Source organism: Aquarana catesbeiana, linkage group LG06 (genome assembly GCF_042186555.1).
Source record: "Aquarana catesbeiana isolate 2022-GZ linkage group LG06, ASM4218655v1, whole genome shotgun sequence".
In the NCBI taxonomy this organism is placed as follows: domain Eukaryota; kingdom Metazoa; phylum Chordata; class Amphibia; order Anura; family Ranidae; genus Aquarana; species Aquarana catesbeiana.
The window spans coordinates 123,184,404-123,203,079 of NC_133329.1; the positions used below are offsets into that span (position 1 = coordinate 123,184,404).

Consider the following 18,676-nt stretch of genomic DNA (forward strand, 5'->3'; position numbering starts at 1 on the left):
TTTCTCAGTTTAGGCTGATATGTATTCTTCTACTTTTTATTTGGTAATAAAAATCGCAGTAAGCGTATATTGATTGGTTTGTACAAAAGTTATAGCGTCTACAAAATAGGGGATAGATTTATGGCATTTTTTTTTACTAGTAATGGCGGTGATCTGTGATTTTTATCGATTTTGCGGCAGACACATCGGACACTTTTGACACATTTTTGGGGCGATTGACAGTTATAAAGCGATCAGAGCAATAAAAATGCACTGATTACTGTATAAATGTCACTGGCAGGGAAGGGTTTAACACTTGGGGGCGATCGAGGGGTTAAATGTGTTCCCTGACTGTGTGTTCTAACTGTAGGGGGAGGGGACTGACTAGAGGGGATGACAGATTGTGATTCCTAGCTATTAGGAACTCACGATCTGTCTCTCCTCACAGAACAGTACAGGGATTTGTGTGATTTCGTGATCGCTTGTGGCTGGCGGTCATCGCGACCGTCGGCCACGAGCATCGGCCACGAGCATCGGCACCCCTGCAGTGCAGCGTGCGCGTGCCTGCTATCCCACTTAAAGGAGCTGACGTATAGCTACGACGGCTCGCGGGATCGTGCTAACCTGCCGCAGTATAATGATGGCGGCTGGTCGGCAAGTGGTTAACATTGTTGCAAGCTATATCTGTGGACTACAGAACACCTCCATTACATTTGAGAAGTGTCCTGTAATCCTATGACGACAGTGCTGCTCCTCCATAGAGTACAATGAGTGAGCATTGTCACCCAGGACAAGACTGCAGACCCCCCCCCCCTCCCAAATGTTATAGAGATCAGAGGAGGTGGAGGTGTTCTGTAGTCCTGTTTTAGGATAATGCTACTCCTTTTATAGATACAGTACAGTGAGTGAGCGCTGTCACCCTAGGATAGGGAGTGTGTTACTGACAGGATCATTGGTTGAAAATAAAGCTATGTGCACGTTGGGCGGTTTAGCTCTGTGCGTCCAATCCCAGCACTTTCCTCGACTCGGGAATAGTGATGGGCTCAGACGTGTTGGGGATCCCACCTGCCTGATCCCACCAGGAAGCCGACACTGCAGGCAGCTAATCGCAGGCAGTGAGACATTCCCCGATCTGTGCCGCTGCGGACCGGGAAATGTCTCCCTGTGATTAGCGGTGTGCAGTGTCGGCTTCCTGGCGGGATCGGGCACATGGGACCCCAAAAACGCCCGAGTCCATTCCTACTAGGGAAGCACAGGTGGGCAGCCAAGCCCTGCTACCTGTCAAAGTCTATGGCTGCACTGAGTGGTATCACATTTAGGGTTAAATGTTTTCAGGGATGTGTGCCTGGAATGTCTGGAGGTGCACCATGAAAACACCTGGATTGGACTAAACCCCCCAGTGTGAAAAGAGAAAACGAATGCAGCCACCACATCTAAGGCCACAGGCACCCCGGATGTTTAGCCCTGGTGCATGAAACGCCAGTATTTTGGTACGGGAGGAAGGCAAAGGTGAACTGTCCAGCCCTACTTCCAGCAACCTGTCAAACTCTATGAGAGTCTGCCAGCTACTGTGGGCGGACGGTGCACCGAGCAGTACAAACATCTAGGGCAGAATGTTCTCGGGGACAAATTCTCAGAACGCCGTCTCCTTGTGCTCCGTACATTCATCCCCAGGAGCGTCCTGCTCAGCCTCTAAGGCTTGATTCACACCTATGCATTTTTAGTGCTTTTTGCAGATTTGCACTACAGAACGTATTCCATAGGAAACCATGGTGGATGGACTGTAGTGCAAATCTGCAAAATGCAAAAAGCACTAAATTGCACAGGTGTGAATCCAGCCTCTAATGCTGGCCATACACTATGCAGAAAATCGGCCGAACCCATTTTTGAAAAACGAACGTTCGACCGTGACCGCAAACGATCGTGCCATCATATAATGACCGATAAATTGTTCAGTGGACATGAATAAATAATTTTTTGTTCGTTTTTTTACATATACCTAGTGCAGACAGTTCGGACGGAAAACACATTAACCTTGCAATTTATCGTAGGTTCGGCAGAAATTTTCCAAACTTCCCGTTCGTTTTTTTCCCACAAAAACGTCACAAACGATTATCGATTTGTGCCCATTAACTTGCCGAAAAACGAACGAAGTGTCTATACGAACGATTTTTCGGCCGATTTTTCATATAGTGTATGGCCAGCATTAGGCTCCATTCACACCTATGCATGTTGCTTTTGAGCGTTTTTGGAGTTTTTTTTGTGATATTTGCCACGTTTTTGTAGCGTTTTTACAGCGTTTTTGCGGCGTTTTGCGTTTTTTTTTTTTTTACAGTTTTTTTTTTTAGACTGTATACAGTCTAAAAAAAAAAAAAAAAACTGCTGCAAAAACGGTGCACTTGCGTTTTTGATGCTGGTCCATTGAATTCTATTACATGCAAAACGCTGCATTTTGCATGAAAAAAAGTCCCCGACCCTTTCCAAAAATGCAGAGAAACAAAAAGTCATTGATGTGAACATGTTCCATAGGAACCCATGTTAAAAAAATTCCCATGCATTTCTGAAAAATGCAAAATGCATCAAAAAACGCGCTAGTGCGAATGGAGCCTAAGGCTGAATTCACACCTATGCATTTTTAGTGCATTTTGCATTTTGCAGATTTGAACTACAGTCCCTTTACCATGGTTTCCTATGGAACAAGTTCTGTAGTGCAAATCTGCAAAATGCAAAAAGCACTAAAAATGCATAGATGTGAATCCAGCCTAGGGCCAGGTTCACACCTATGCATTTTTTTTAGTGCGTTTTTTAGTTTTGCAGAAACACACTACAGTCCATTTAACATGGTTTCCTATGGGTCACGTTCACATCTGTGCATTTTATGGAAAGGGCCAGGGACTTTTTTCTGGTTTTTGGTTCTATGGATCAAAAATGTGTATTGAAAAATGCAAAATGCACGTGCAATATGCAAACTGCAACCTGCATAGGTGTGAATCGGGCCGAAATGTACCCGGAATATGCAAACTGAAACCTGCATAGGTGCGAATCAGGCCTAAGCCTCAGCTGAACTCGCACGATTCCAAACCCGCATGTCAGTCCGACTTCGGGAGCGATTTTCAGAGACACCTGTGTGGGTTCCTGCACAGATGTCTATTGAAATCGCCCCTGAAGTCGCCAAAAGTAGTGCAGGAACTACTTTTGGGAATCAATGTGGTGCGGTAAAGTCGGTGTTGCACCGATTTGGACGGTGACGTTGCCGGCAATAGGCAGCGATTTGACATGTTAAAACGGCCCGATGTGAACGTGGGCTTAGGCCTGGTTCACACCTGTGCATTTTTTAGTGCGTTTTCAGTTTTGCAGAAATACACTACAGTCCATTTAACATGATTTCCTATGGATGTAGTTCACATCTGTGCATTTTATGGAAAGGGCCAGGGACTTGTTTTTTGTTCCATAGACTTCAATGGATCAAAAACATGTATTGAAAAATGCAAAATGCACCTGGAATAAGCAAACTGCAACCTGCATAGGTGTGAATCGGGCCGAAATGTTTATCCTGAGCTCAGCTGAATGTAATCTCATGCTGTTGAGCAATGGTTGATAATCGCCTCTTTTGTGACGTGTTTAATTGTTTGCAATCTATTGCTGTGAACAAAACAATTGACAACAAGAATTTAAATTGCTTAGTAGCTTGAGATTAAAATTGCCAGGGTAGCCAAGACCAAGCAATGTTTGGCTTTAGATAGACTTTAAAGAGACCCTGTCACCATTCATTTCAACCACAATCTTCCCATATAAAATTCTATGTGCATTTAATTGATTCTACTCATGTATTTTACTTATAAAATCCTCCCTTGTGTAGACATCCAAAAGTCCCGAGATCTGTGCTGGGTGTCATCACCTTGGATGTGATGTCGGCAGACCCGGCCCACTCAGAGCTGTCACTTGGATGACTCTCTATAGAATTCTGTAGGTTGCTGGCAGTGGGGCTGGATGCACACAAGTGCCTGAATTTGATGTACACAGGCCAAAGTGCTAGTGTTAGAAGATTGTGCAGTCAGTTTGCTTGTAACCTAAACAATCCAATCAATTTATATTTAATCGGTTGTGGGTAAATCTAGGGCCCCTTTTACTCTGGTGGGGTCCACCCGCTCAGGGGATCTCTTTGCTGATCCCCGCTGAGCAGGCGGAGGAGGGGTCCCGCTGAGCAGGCGGAGGAGGGGTCCCGCTGAGCAGGCGGAGGAGGGGTCGGCGGAGGAGGGGTCTCGCTGAGCAGGCGGAGGAGGGGTCTCGCTGAGCAGGCGGAGGAGGGGTCGGCGGAGGAGGGGTCTCGCTGAGCAGGCGGAGGACGGGTCTCGCTGAGCAGGCGGAGGAGGGGTCGGCGGAGGAGGGGTCTCGCTGAGCAGGCGGAGGACGGGCCCCGCTGATGCAGAGCGAACACAGACACAGCCCGCTGTCGGGTGGGAACAGACCGCCTGTCCTTTTCTATCCGGCTGTCATCTGATCTGCCAGATGGATGGGGAACGGACCCCCCATTCATCTGTTTTTTAGTGGACCGGATCAGATGTTGGCGGGTGTCAGTTGACATCCACTGCTCCATAGAAAGTAATGGCTGGTCCAATCGGGTCCGCCTGAAAAACCTGATCAGTCCGTGAGTGTGAAAGAGGCCTAAAGGTGACGGTATCCAAAACCCTAAGGCAGGGATATGCAATTAGCGGACCTCCAGCTGTTGCAAAACTATTCCCATCATGCCTCTGCCTATGGGTGTCATGCTTGTTGCTGTCAGAGTCTTGCTATGCCTCATGGGACTTGTAGTTCTGGAACAGCTGGAGGTCCGCTAATTGCATATCCCTGCCGTAAGGCCTTGTTTATGCTTGTGGTTGCGGGGTGGTAAAAACACATGGCTGAGCTGCATTTGTACTACAACCCCCCCCCCCCACTACCCCCTTAAAGAGGAACTGCATTCTGCACACACAATTTATAATAAAAACATCTTTGCCATTCTGAAGCTTCCCTCCAACCACTTTCCATATTATTTATATATACTGTGATCCTGTACTTGCCAACAATGCTGCAGAAATCTTCCTCCATTGAGTCTGGCTGCAGCCATTTTAACTGTGGGCAGCTGAAGCTGCTGCCTGTTCACTTCCTGGATTTACACAGAGGCACACCTCCAGCTCTGCAGCTCTCATTGGCCCTCAAATGACTCATCCTCTCTCCATTCCTGGCAAACTCTCACAAGAGAGAGAGAAAGCTGGGCATTATGTCATAAGCCTAGACTAATGACTACACAAGAAACAGGAAGTGGTCTGTATAAGGTATTTACTAGCAGGAAAAAAATGTTTTACTATCCAAAGTTTAAACAAAAATTTAATTTTAAAGTGGTTGTAAACTCAAAAAAACAAAACAAAAACCTGCAAGACAAAGGCATAATGAGCTAGTGTGCATCGCATACTAGCTCATTGTGAAATACTTACCTTAGATTGACGCTGTTGCAGTGGTCCCCGCACACTGTTGTGACCGGTGACATGTCTCCCGGAGTTGCTTGCGGGCTCCGGTGCTGTGATTGGCTGGAGCCGCAGTGACGTCACTCATCGCCGTTCACGACACGGGCCCTGAAGAAACGGCATGAGCGGGGGCCGCCTGTTGATTCAGTGTACATGCACAGATGACGTCAGCGCAAGCGTACACAATAAATATAACCTAAAAGGTGCAGGTTTGGGAGATATTCACGGTACCTACAGGTAAGTCTTATTATAGGCCTACCTGTAGGTAAAAGCGGTATAACAGGGTTTACAACCGTTTTAATAGATGGAAAGTTGAAAAAATGACTGAAGTTCCGCTTTAAGCTGCAAAGGCAGCGGATGGGGGTATATACATGCCAAGGCCGCAATGCCACAAAGATTATCTCCTGTCGTGCTGGGTGGGCAGTACTGCATGTCATGGTGCTGGTTTTTTAGGGGTTTACAGGCAGTGTGGAGGTGACATAATGTCACCTGTCAAACGCCCTCTGAACAGCGATCCACCGCTCTTTAGATGGCATTACTAGTGTAAAAGAGCCCTAAAGGTTATATGGTTGGATTGAGGGCCAAATCTAGTGTTATTGCACAGATGGCACATACAGCCACCCATAGAGGTGAATGGCTGTACGCCGCCATACTTGGGTAAACAATGATGCTTTCTTGCATGCATGTATGATGTATTTCCATGAAGACATCTGTGTTATTCCCCCGTGTACAGCCGTGTATAGCCATTCACCTCTATGGGCGGCCGTACAGCCCACCTGCAGCTCCCCGGGTGCAGAATACCAGGATGTTCATACCCCTGTATACACAACTAGCTGAGGACACTGAAAGTGAAGGAGCTGTATTTGTGTCGGACACTTGATATTGGCGATTGTCTGAACGCTTTGTCTTCCCATCCTGTTATGATGTGTGTTTTGCTCAAGGCACCCGGACAACTTCTAGAACACTTCCTGAGCTCAGGATTTAGATCCTTGTCAGTCTTCCAGAAGATACAATGTCTCTGATCTGCACAATCTGCTTCATCTTCATTCTTCACTTTTCCCATCACATTGGATTCTTTCCCTTTTGTTCCAGCTGGAATTCAAAGATGGGTAGGGAACAGGCTGTCTATGCAGGGGGAAGGTAAGCTGTTTGGTATCTGGATCCTTATCTAATGGGGTGAAAACTAACAGATTCCTCCATCCACACAAATTAGGAGGATAGAAGAACCCCCTCCACCACCACCGAGACATTCTCTCCACTGTCAGAATAGATCAGCAGCTCGACAAAGGTTCTCCAGCCTGTGGGACAGCCACACATGGATCAGAATTTGGCTGGTTCCTGCTGAACTGCGATCCATCTATTGCCAGCTTTACTCCACAAAAATGAAAATAAAAATCTACCCTTCCAGTGGGGTTAATTGCTCATTTAGTCTGGGGGCAGTTGCAGCAGCAAAGATGGTGGGCTTTGACAGCCACATGCTGCACCTAGAAGTCCATGGCCGGGCAAGGTTTTTGTGCTTAGAACACATGACTGAGCTGTCATAGTCCACTTTCGGTCTCCAGCCTCGCAATCATGTGACCACTGTGACAACCTATCACAGTGTAGAGAAAAGATATGTAGGGAGACCAGGCATGTTTCTACACTAAGCCCTGTTGGGTGAAACATGTTAGAGGGGGTGGTCCTAGGAGCGGCGACTGTCATTGCAATGCCTGTGGATGTCTTCTACAATAAACATGAATGTCGGTGATCTTTGTGATGTGTGGCGGATCCTTTTCTCTACATTAATGTATATGTGAACCCTCAGCTTGTTTAAAATTGAAAAGAAATGCAAAACATTTGTGTATAAATTTATTTATTTTTATAAATATATATATTTTTTTCTTTTATATAAGTGATCACATAATCTCTGTTCTCAACTGCATAAAGCCGGCCATAGACGGTTCGAATCTCAGCCAGTTCAGCAGGAATCAGCCGAGATTTGAACCATGTATGGACAGGCTGAATGTACCCAAGTTGATCGATCAACTTGGGTACAACCAGCCTGCCGGGTTTTACATGCAATTATTGCTAGCAGCTATTAGTAATCACTGTGTTCTCCCCGTGGTGAAGGCTTCACCTGCCGGGAGAACACCATGGCTCCACGGTAGGGATTGCTCCATCAACCCCAATGCCGCGTACACACGATCAGACATTGCGACAGCAAAATCCTGGATTTATTTCCAACGGATATTGGCTCAAACTTGTCTTGCATACACACGGTCGCACAAATGTTGTCGGAAATTCTGAACGTCAAGAACATGGCGACGTACAACACGTACGACGAGCCGAGAAAAATTAAGTTCAGTCCGAGCATGCGTGGAATTTTGTGCGTTGGAATTGTGTAAACACACGATCGGAATTTCCGACAACAAAATCGGACAACGGATTTTGTTGTCAGAAAATTTGAGAACCAGCTCTTAAATTTTTGTTGTCGGAAATTCCGACAACAAATGTCCGATGGAGCCTACACACGGTCGGAATTTCCAACAACAAGCTCACATCGAACATTTGTTGTCGTAAATTCCAACCTTGTGTACGCGGCACAACTGTGTTGATGGGGGAATGGAACTCACATGAAATCCTTTGTCTAATGAAGCCGAAATGGAAGTCTGAATGGTGAACTGGACTCTCCAATTGACAATATCACTTAGCATACACTTTATTGAGAACTGGATAGAAATCTGAGGCTCTTTACCTTGTTTTCCAATTTCTAGTGTTAAACATAAAATCACAGAGGCAGCTTTTCACATGGGCTGTCCGATTTAGGTCCCCTGTCCTTTTTTCAGGTGGACCTGATCGGACCCTCTAGTCCAGGGATATGCAATTAGCGGACCTCCAGGCTGTTGCAAAACTACAAGTCCCATCATGCCTCTGGGTGTCATGCTTGTGGCTGTCAGTCTTGCTATGCCTCATGGGACCACTAATTGCATATCCCTGCTCTAGTCTCTTCTACAGATGTCAGCAAACACTTGTCCGCTACCATCTGATCCAATCCTGCCTGCCAAAAGCAGATGGATGGTGGTCCTATTTGTCTGGCATATCGGATCAGATGGCATAAGATAGAAACAGACAAGCGGTCCATTTCCATCCGATTGCCCCATAGAGGAGAGCGGCATTGTGTCCGTGTCTGCTCTGCATAGCCAAGCAGACACGGACCTGTCATCTACCCGCTCAGCGGGGAGTAGCAGAGAGATCCCCCACTAAGCAAGCAGATACTTAAAGGGTAGTTCCATTTTCACAGATAAAAATGTAGCATATAATAAAAATAGCATATACAATTCATAGACAGCCCATATTGTAATTTTTATTTTATTTAAGATTATTTCCTTTTTATTCTGCAGCTGCTGTAATTTTCTGTAAAATTCAATCCAATATGGCAACCTGAAGGCGTTCCGTACACCATTGATGTACGGCACGTCCCCCGAAATGTCACTTCCTGCATGTTTGATTGGCTCACTGATTTTCCTAGAAGTCTGCACCAGGAAGTAACATTTTACGCATCCCCTGCAATGGGAAATTCAGTTTTGGAGATTATCCACGAGGGTTAAATACTTCTAAAGGTTTAAAGACACTTTAGCTTTTCCCATCAGAACACTAATGCCCCGTACACACAAGCGGATTTTCCGTCGGAAAAAACTTGGATGGTTTTTCCGATGGAATTCCACTCAAGCTTGCCTTGCATACACACGGTCACACAAAAGTTCTCTGAACTTTCGACCGCCAAGAACGCGGTGACGTACAACACTACGACGAGCCGAGAAAATTAAGTTCAGTGCTTCCAAGCATGCGTCGAATTGTTTCCGAGCACGCATAGGAATTTTGTGCGTCGGAATTTGTACAGACGATTGCATTTTCGGATAGGAACTTTTCCCGACCAAAAAATAGAGAACATGCTCCCAATCTTTTGCTGGCTGGAATTCTGCCAGCAAAAGACCGATGGAGCATACACACGGCCACATTTTCTGACAAAAAGCTCTCATCGGAGTTTTGCTGGTGGGATTTCCGATCGTGTGTACGCAGCATTAGAGTGCATCAGGGGTTTATAATGAACCAGACCCTCCAATTCAGATTCAGTCTACAAAAGTCATAATGAAAAAAACAACTACTACTTCAGAGCAGAAAAAGGTAGGAATCGGCTACAAAGTTTGATAAAATCTTTCAATTTATATTGATCACTTTCTCAGCAAATGTGCAAATCACAGATTGAAGTATATTTAGTTTTTTTGCTTATGTTTGTTGTTGAAGTTAAAAATGTTTAAAAATGGGTTTAAATGACTTATGTTTTGTTTATTTTCTACTTCCCCAGTGGTCTTGTCTAAGATGGCTGCTATTAAGGCACTCCAGCAGTGGTGCAAGCAACAGTGCGATGGGTATCGGGATGTCAGTGTCACAAACATGACCACATCCTTCCGGGATGGACTGGCTTTTTGTGCCATACTACATAAACACCGACCAGATCTTATGTGAGTGTTTTTTTTCTTTCTTATTTGTACTAATGTGTTTTCATTTTCTACATAGTGATATGTTGAAGTTAGTGGTTTTCTTTTTTGGGAAAAAAACTTGGTTAAAAATTCCGGTAGCTTGTTTCTTATATAACGATGGCCGTTGACTGGGCAGGCTTTTTGACTGATATGACAAAGATCTACATGGTGATACTCTTTGTATGTATAAGTCATAAACAATCATAGTGGGTCTCTTGCATTGGTCAAATAAACAGGAACATTTCTGTTATTCGAAATCCAGTTTATACCTGGTATTGCTGGTGTTAGGTTGGTAGGCTTTGTCAATGAACAGACCCCTGGATGAACTTTCTAACTTCAGGCATACACATCCAATATTAAGTGCATCATGGAGGATCTGCCTATTGCTGACATATAAGGCCTTCAAGAAAGGTCCAAGGTGTCCAATCGCCAGCGATGCCAATACCAGTCATTTGTAGTCAGATGATACAATCTTTGATTCCCTATTTATGGGAGATTGTTGCAGAGGAGCACTAAAAACACCTATATTGGGTGACTGTTTGTGCTAGGCTTTAAGCTGGGCATAGTGTTGATGGAGGAATCCCTCGCCTGGAAGCCGTCCCTGCCAGCAGAACACAGTGATTATTGCTAGCAGCTACAATAGCAATAAATGCATGTAAAATCCAACAGGCTGGTTGTAACCAAGTTGATTTATCAATACAGCCTGCCCATACATGCTTAGAATCTTGGCCGGTCTCTGCTGAAGCGGCCGAGATTTGAATCGCCTATGGCCAACTTTGCTGTTAATGATAGAGTGGGAATTTCAGTTATCCTGAAGCCACTCAATAAAGGTCTACTGCTCCTTCCAACTGAAAGAGGCTGGAGTTACCATCTATAAAGATTTCCTCTTGGAGCTGTCTTGGGCATATCCAGTCAAGACTCGCAGAAAGACCTCTGGAGTTGTTTTATGTTAGATATTAATTAGGAATGTCCTGGATTCCAACAAAACGAACTTAAGTTTTAAAGTTTCACTAAAGCAAAATTTTCTTTACTTTTGGATAGAGTGGAGAGGGATAAGAACACCTGTCAGTTTCTATTACCGCCTATACCCCCAATAGGGGGTTTCCCTCTCTCTATTTGTCCTGTTTACCGTTATTATTGAAAATGAAAGTAAAAAAAAATTTTTACATTTTGGGTTGACACAGAAACAAGAGTAGAGGAGAAAACTTCTTCCAATATAGACACTAGTTCTGGTGACACCCCCCCGGTGACACACTGGGATTTCCTCTCACTTCCTATGGGACAGGAAGTGATGGAAAATCTCCCCAACTGGACACAGATGGGGGAAAAAAAATGACAGAGGTTATCACCCTCCCTTACTATATCTAAAAAAAAAAAAAAAAAAATGTTTGCTCTTGAGCTTGGCTTACACTAGTGTGTGATTTCAGATGCAACTTGATTCGAACAGCATTGTATGACAATGGAATTTTTAGAAAAGGTTCCTGTACTACTTTGGTGCAATTCCAATGTGATTTTGCTCCCCTAGAAATATGTAAACCTCATCCAAGTAGCACTACATAACAAGGAAAGTCAGATCAAAGTCTGATCACAGCAGTGTGAGCTTAGCGTTGGTGACGCTTTCAGAGAAGAGCACAGTAGATAGGACCCTCTGTAACTTGGTTGATAATCCTGGACAGACATTTCTGGCCTTCACCAGAAGACCTAACATGTCCCAATACCCTAGGTATGTCTAACCTTTGCAATCGGAAAAACTGCTTGTAAGACTTTGAAGATCTTCAGATCGATAGATAATATTACAAACCTTGCTGAGATATTTTGTATTTCTACGCTAGAAAGACCGTACTCCTTACCTGGAAACAACCGTCCTCTCTGTCTTTATCAGAATGGAAGAGCATGATAAATATAACCCTACCTATATACAAATGAACCTATGAACTGAGGAACAAACTTCAGAAATTGGACAAGCTATAGGGCCCATGGACTTTATTCTGCTCTTGCGGTTCCCAATCCATCATCTGGTATACCTGATTAATAGTAAAAATTCTTAATTTCAGTACATTTTTATTAGTTTTATCAAATAGAAATAAGGGTTGCTACAGAGATATATAAAGTATCTTTGTACAATAAACACTCAGTTTTACATAATAAAGGTAGTCAACAGAAGTCTCTCTTATGGGCTTGGAAGAACATCTAGCCTGACCAATATGCACACAAGAAAGGCTGATGCACAGGACATGCACCACTTGCCTCAAAACATGGCTGATCATTTTTTTTTCAATTTAATTAAAAAAATCAACTTTAGGAAAAAAAACAAAACAAAAAAAAAAAGCAATCCACAAGTGAAGCTACTCATGTGGTGTCTTATTAAAAAGCCAGTATGCAAAGTGAAGACAGTTGCTTAAAGCACCATCCATAGAATTATTTCTAAAAAGTAATGAAAAAAGTGACAATGATTTTTTTTTTTTTGTAGGATAAGCATTGAAAAAACTAAATAAGTTGACCAAAACCATTGCAGCTTCCTTTCCACTATTCATTTTGTTTTATTCTTTAGTAATTCTCCGAGCAGTATGGTCAGTCTGTGCTGTTTTTTCCTCCCCTTGTGTGGGTGTAAGACATCTTCAGAAGCCAAATAAATGTAGCATTCATTAGGCTCTTAAAGACTGCTGGACAGAGGGATGAAAATAACTATGACGAGGGTGTTGGCAATGCTGGAAAATGTGAAAAACACTGCATCTTTCAGTAGTGTGAAGAACTGTTCACCCCCACAACATGTTTTCCAGAAAACCTTGTCAAACATCTAAACTGACTTCATTTAAGTGTTTTTCAGAAACATAAGTGAATATTATTCTGCCTTTCTGACTAAAACATGAGGCAGAAGGGCAAGCTGAAAATGGATAGGTCAGCATTCAGCAATAGGTCTATTGATTGAAAGGGTTTGAGAGAAGAACTGTCCACATTCAGCTAGTACAATGCTTGGCAACCCTTTGCATTTTGGAGGTCTCACATGTGGCTTTTGGTACCTTCAGTAGGCCCTACATGATACCATCTTTTGGTTTTGCTTGGCAATAGGGAAATAATATTGTTTTGGACTGTGACATCCACTATCCTTGCACATTTACAGTCTTTTCAGTTGGGGCACGACTATGCCCTGCCCCCTAGAACAGCTTTTCTCAAACGGGGTTTTGTGGAACCTCAGGGTTCCTCCACAGGTTGCTAAGGTTTAATTGAAGAAAGAACAGTGGAGGATTAATCTCCTGAATACAGTAATGCACACCAGTGACACCAATGGAAAGTGCCACCTCTACCCTGACAAGCAAAGTAAAGGGTCACTTCCAAATCGACCACCAGTGTGAGGGGCACTACAACTTTCAATGCTTTTAAGTAGGGATGTCTTATATCAGTTTTTCAAGACTGAGTATAAGTACCGATACTTTTCTTCAAGTATTCACTGATACCTATTTTTCATGTAATGGTGGTATAGCGGTAGAGCAGTTGCTAGAGCTTCTGTGGTCCAGGTGTCACATCTCACACTGCCATGCCCTTGTGTGACGTCCTGCATCTCTCTCCATATGACCTGGTTCACATATATGCAAATTGGATGTGTTTTGAACCGCATCAGATTCACATGACACGTGAACTAAAATCCTTTTCTATGGAATCGGTTCACATATATGCGGGCCGGCTACAGTGTGATTTTAAAAAAAGTCAGGTATGATTTTTAGCCCAGTTCAGGTGGGATTTCCGATGTCATACACTAACAATTCGCACTAGAATCGCACCTAAACCACTGAATTAAACTGTACCGGACTCTTTTACAAATCGCACTACAAACCTGCCCCACACATACCTGAACCCAGGCTAAAGATGGCAGTTACAAGTACAAGTACTTGTACAAATGCTTAGTATCGGCACTGATACCGGTGCAATGCTACTTTTAAGTCACTATTTCAGAACATGCATGCAGATTAAGTGTTTTCTGTGACTTTCATTTGCATACATGTTCATCTTCAGTAACACAGAAAGCACTGAACCCAGTAGTGTAGCATAATAGCCAGGCAAATAGCATTTTAAAAAGGCAGCCAGCAATGACAGAATTTTGTGTTTCTCTCAGGAAAGATTTATGTTAAACAAAATGTAAAGCTCATGCAGAGCACTGCCCCATTATTTTCAAGGGAATTTTCTGCTTAGCATGCTATAGATGAACAACAACCTTCGGTGCAGCATTTGTGCTGCAGTTTCCAGGAAGCAAATTTTCCATAGGCAGTAATAGCGCTGTATATAAAATGCGGGATACATGAATTTTGCATGTGCTTTAATGTATGCATTTGCATGTAAATGCCTTTCACCTTGAGCAATGTCTTCAGAAAGCATGTAAAATGTAAAAGGAATTCACTTTAAAAGCCATATTCATAAATGAACATGTATTTAATCTTTACAGTATGCCCTGAACCTGAGATGGTGATGTTAAAACTATCTGCAGTGGGGATGTTTGCTATCCCTAGGAAGCCTGTATCAATTAGATGGACAAACATTGCAACATTAATATTCCCAGTGTTGTAGCAAATTTGACTTCCTTTCTCCTCCTACGGGTCGGTTCACACATGGGCAACACGACTTTAGCGCGACTTTGTACCGCGACTTCAACGCGGCTTCAGCGCGACTTTAGCGCGACTTCAGCGCGACTTCGGCAAATTACGAGGCGACTTGAAGTCGCCTCCATGACAGGCGACTTCGCCTGTGGCCAATCACCTCTCTGGGAGGGAGGGGGGAGGGAGGGGTTTTCTCTGCAAAGTCGCTTGAGAGATCCGACTTGCAGGCGACTTACATTGAGTTGAATGGGTACAAGTCGCCTACAAGTCGGATAGAAGTAGTACAGGAACCTTTTTTGAAGTCGGAGCGACTTCAGTAGTGTCAGTTAAGACGGTTCAATTCACTACAATTGTAATCTAAATGCAAAGCGACTTGGGGCGACTTGGGGCGACTTGAGGGCGTACAAGTCGGATCCCAAGTCGCCCCAGTGTGAACCGAGCCTACCTCTGTGGGGGAATTAGGAATCAAAGTTACTTGTACTTTGTATCTCATGGCCACATGCAATCTTGGGTCCACCAGTGAAATACCAATCCTAGTCCTTGTTCTTTTCTTACTTTCACTGGGACAGAGAATCTCAGAACGACAAAAATTTGCCAGCAGGTAGGGTCCTTGAAAGTCTCTTCTTTCAAAGAAAACATACTTACCTGTTGGCTTTTTTAATATATCTGTACACTGCTTGTGGTGTATGCGTGGCACAGTGTACAGCTCTGGTATCTTACCGATGCCGGGAATGGAACCAGATGCTGAGATATTGCATCGTTAATGCCTGCCTCATGGATGAATGGAGCAGTGGTGGGGCAACGGGAAGGTAAGTATAAGCATTTTTGGGTGGCAAAGGTTGGACCAGTTGCTTTATTATTTTAATAGATGCTTATTTAAGAGTTTTTTGGTCATAGACAAAAAAAGAAAGATAAAGCCAGGCTGTTTAATGTTTGCAATAGCATGTTTGCATGTTCTTGTTCACGTGGGTAGCCTGCAGGCTGTAAAACAGTGGCTTAATCTTCTGCTGAAACCCATGTGAACAAGCCATTAAGCTGAACTCCAGGCAAGCACCTAAATCCACAGGTAAAATACACATGTGTACCGTCTTGCCTGCCAAAAGAGTTGTTATTTCAGTATTGTGATCCAGTCACCACTGCCAGACAGCACAGTTGTGTTGGTGGCCTACCTCACTTTTCTCTCTAAAGTTAAAGCGGGGTTCCACCCAAATTTTGAACAATATCTGTATGTATTCTCTTCCTTGCCTAGATGCTGACATGCCTTTAAAAAAATTTTAATCGCCGTAATTACCTTTTTATTTTTCTATTCTTCTTTGCACTTCCTGGTTCTCCTCCCGTGGGAGTAGGCGTGTTTCTAGCCTCTCCCAGACTCCTGGGAGCTAGTCTCAGGCTTCCCAGGATGCCACTGAGCATGTGCGGGAATGAGCGGTGAATGCTGGGAGCACAGCATTCACCAGATCCAGGAAATAAATGCTTGTGGGCTTCAAATGCCCACAATGAATATGGAAACCGTCTGCAGTGAATAATATAAGTTATTCTTTCCGACGAAATCTGACACAGGCGGACATATTACACACAATATGTAAGTATGTAATGCTGAGAAGAAAAGTTTGTGAATGAACTAAAAAAAACAAAAAACGATAGATAGGTGGACCCCCGCTTTAAACGCTATACAGCTTGGTCACCAACCCCCCCTACAGCCTGGAAGGAAGCTGATGAGGTCCTCACTCTGCTCCTTCTATTGGTCAGCAAGGTCCCCGTGTTTGACAGCAGTGTACATTGCAATAGAGCCTGATCAGATCACCTTGCTGTCCCTCCTTTTCCAAGCCTAGCCCTGCTCTGCGAGGTACTCAACGGGATGCTCATATAAAGACATATTTCAGGCAATTTATACTAGCCGTGTTTAGGAATGCGTTAAGCCTAGGTTTCCACCACTCTAACCTAAAAGTCACACAATTTTGCCGAGATTTTGATGCGACTCAAAGCAGTGCCTGTGTATTCTTAAGGTCTGTGGACCTCAAGTTGCATCAAAGTGGGACCAAAGTAGTACAGGGACTACTTTGTAGTTGCTGCGACTTGAAGTCACACAAATATGAATGGTACTCATTGGAAATCATGGGGTACGACTTGTCATGCGACTTTGCAGTCCCAAGTCGTATGACAAGGCGCACAAGTGGAACATAACCTAAAGGATTTTTAATGTATACATACTTCAGCTGGAATAAATGGTGATCTTTTATATCTGTGGATTTCAGCCTAAATTATAATAGCACTGAGAAATGAAGACACTGCAAGAGACATGCTTTGAACAGTGATAATTGGGTAGTTTACACGGACCTCAAGAAGATGTCCTCACGTTTTCTGTAATTTGTAGCTTTGTTCAGTTATACGGTTTTCAAATTATTGTAAATTTTTGCTTTTTGAAGGGTGAGTAATTTTATAGACTACTCTGGCTGGTGTGTCATCTTCGTTAATTAACTTGTGTCACATTGGTAAATTGCTATTGAGCCCAGTACTAACATGCATGGGTACATTTCATATAAATTCTGTAGCTGGAACACTGAAAGCTAATGCACACTTATTCCTTGCCATGAGCGTGTACCATATTATGGTGCCCTTAAATTTAAATGGCACCTCAATACGCTAAGGCCTCATTCACATGGGTGCACAGGCCTGTCCACCTGTGCGAAGGGGCTGTCTTCACCCAGTCGGGATGTACAGGCAGCCTGTTCAAATCAATGACAGGCGGCCGCAGGCATCTTGGAGATCAGTGCAGGTCTTTGCAGTCACCTGCCTGTTATTGATTTACACAGGCTGCCTGTGAATCCCGTGTGGGTGAAGGGGGCCTTTTGCACAGGTGTATAGATCAGGGCGCCAATGTGAATGAGGCCAAATACGATAGCGAGTCAAAGTTTGCTTCATCAGAAAAAATAATGCATTGCAAAAGTGTGAATCTGCCCTTTCCCAAATAACTTTCCATGTTACTGTGTGTCATTGACAAAAGTTTTTTGCAGTCAGCTACCTTTAAAGTAGAACCTAAGGAAAAACTTTTTTTCATTTTGATGAAAATAACTCAACACACAGCCATTAATGTCTAAGCCGCTGGCAACAAAAGTGAGTACACCCCTAAGTAAAAATGTCCAAATTGGGCCCAATTACCCATCTCCCCCCCGGTGTCATGTGACTTGTTAGTGTTACAAGGTCTCAGGTGTAAATAGGGAGCAGGTGTGTTAAATTTGGTATTATCGCTCTCGCATACTGGTCACTGGATGTTCACCATGGCACCTCAGGGTAAAGAACTCTCTGAGGATCTGAAAAAAAAATAATTGTTGCTCTACATAAAAATGGCCTAGGCTATAAGAAGATTGCCAAGACCCTGAAACTGAGTTGCACCATGGTGGCCAAGACCATACAGCGGTTTAACAGGACAGGTTCCATTTAGAACAGGCCTCACCATGGTCGACCAAAGAAGTTGAGTGCACTTACTCAGCGTCATATCAAGAGGTTGTCTTTGGGAAATGGACGTATGAGTGTTGCCAGCATTGCTGCAGAGGTTAAAGGGGTGGGGGGTCAGCCTGTCAGTGCTCAGACCATACGCCGCACACTGCATCAAATTGGTCTGCATTGCTGTCGTCCCAGAAGGAAGATGATGATGCTCAAGAAAGCCCGCACAGTTTGCTAAAGACAAGCAGACTAAGGACACGGATTACTGGAACCATGTCCTGTGGTCTGATGAGACCAAGATAAACTTATTTGGTTCAGATGGTGTCAAGCATGTGTGGCAGCAACCAGGTGAAGAGTACAAAGATAAGTGTGTCTTGCCTACCGTCAAGCGTGGTGGTGGGAGTGTCATGGTCTGGGGCTGCATGAGTGCTGCCGGTACTGGGGAGCTACAGTTCCTTGAGGGAACCATGAATGCCAACATGTACTGTGACATACTGAAGCATAGCATGATCCCCTTGACCCCAAATACACCTCCAAGATGACCACTGTCTTGCTAAAGAAGCTGAGGGTAAAGGTGATGGACTGGCCAAGCATGTCTCCAGACCTAAACCCTATTGAGCATCTGTGGGGTATCCTCAAA

The 18,676-nt window shown here is 43.9% G+C and overlaps 1 protein-coding gene across 1 annotated transcript in view; it reads left to right on the top strand.

Moving 5' to 3' along the window:
- MICALL2 (MICAL like 2) overlaps positions 1–18,676 on the top strand; it is a 150,328-nt gene that overhangs the window by 1,641 nt on the left and 130,011 nt on the right. The window contains exon 2 of the mRNA XM_073636751.1: positions 9,829–9,985. Coding sequence (XP_073492852.1) covers positions 9,843–9,985 — 143 coding nt within the window. The 5' untranslated portion in view covers positions 9,829–9,842. The remainder of the gene's footprint in view (positions 1–9,828; positions 9,986–18,676) is intronic.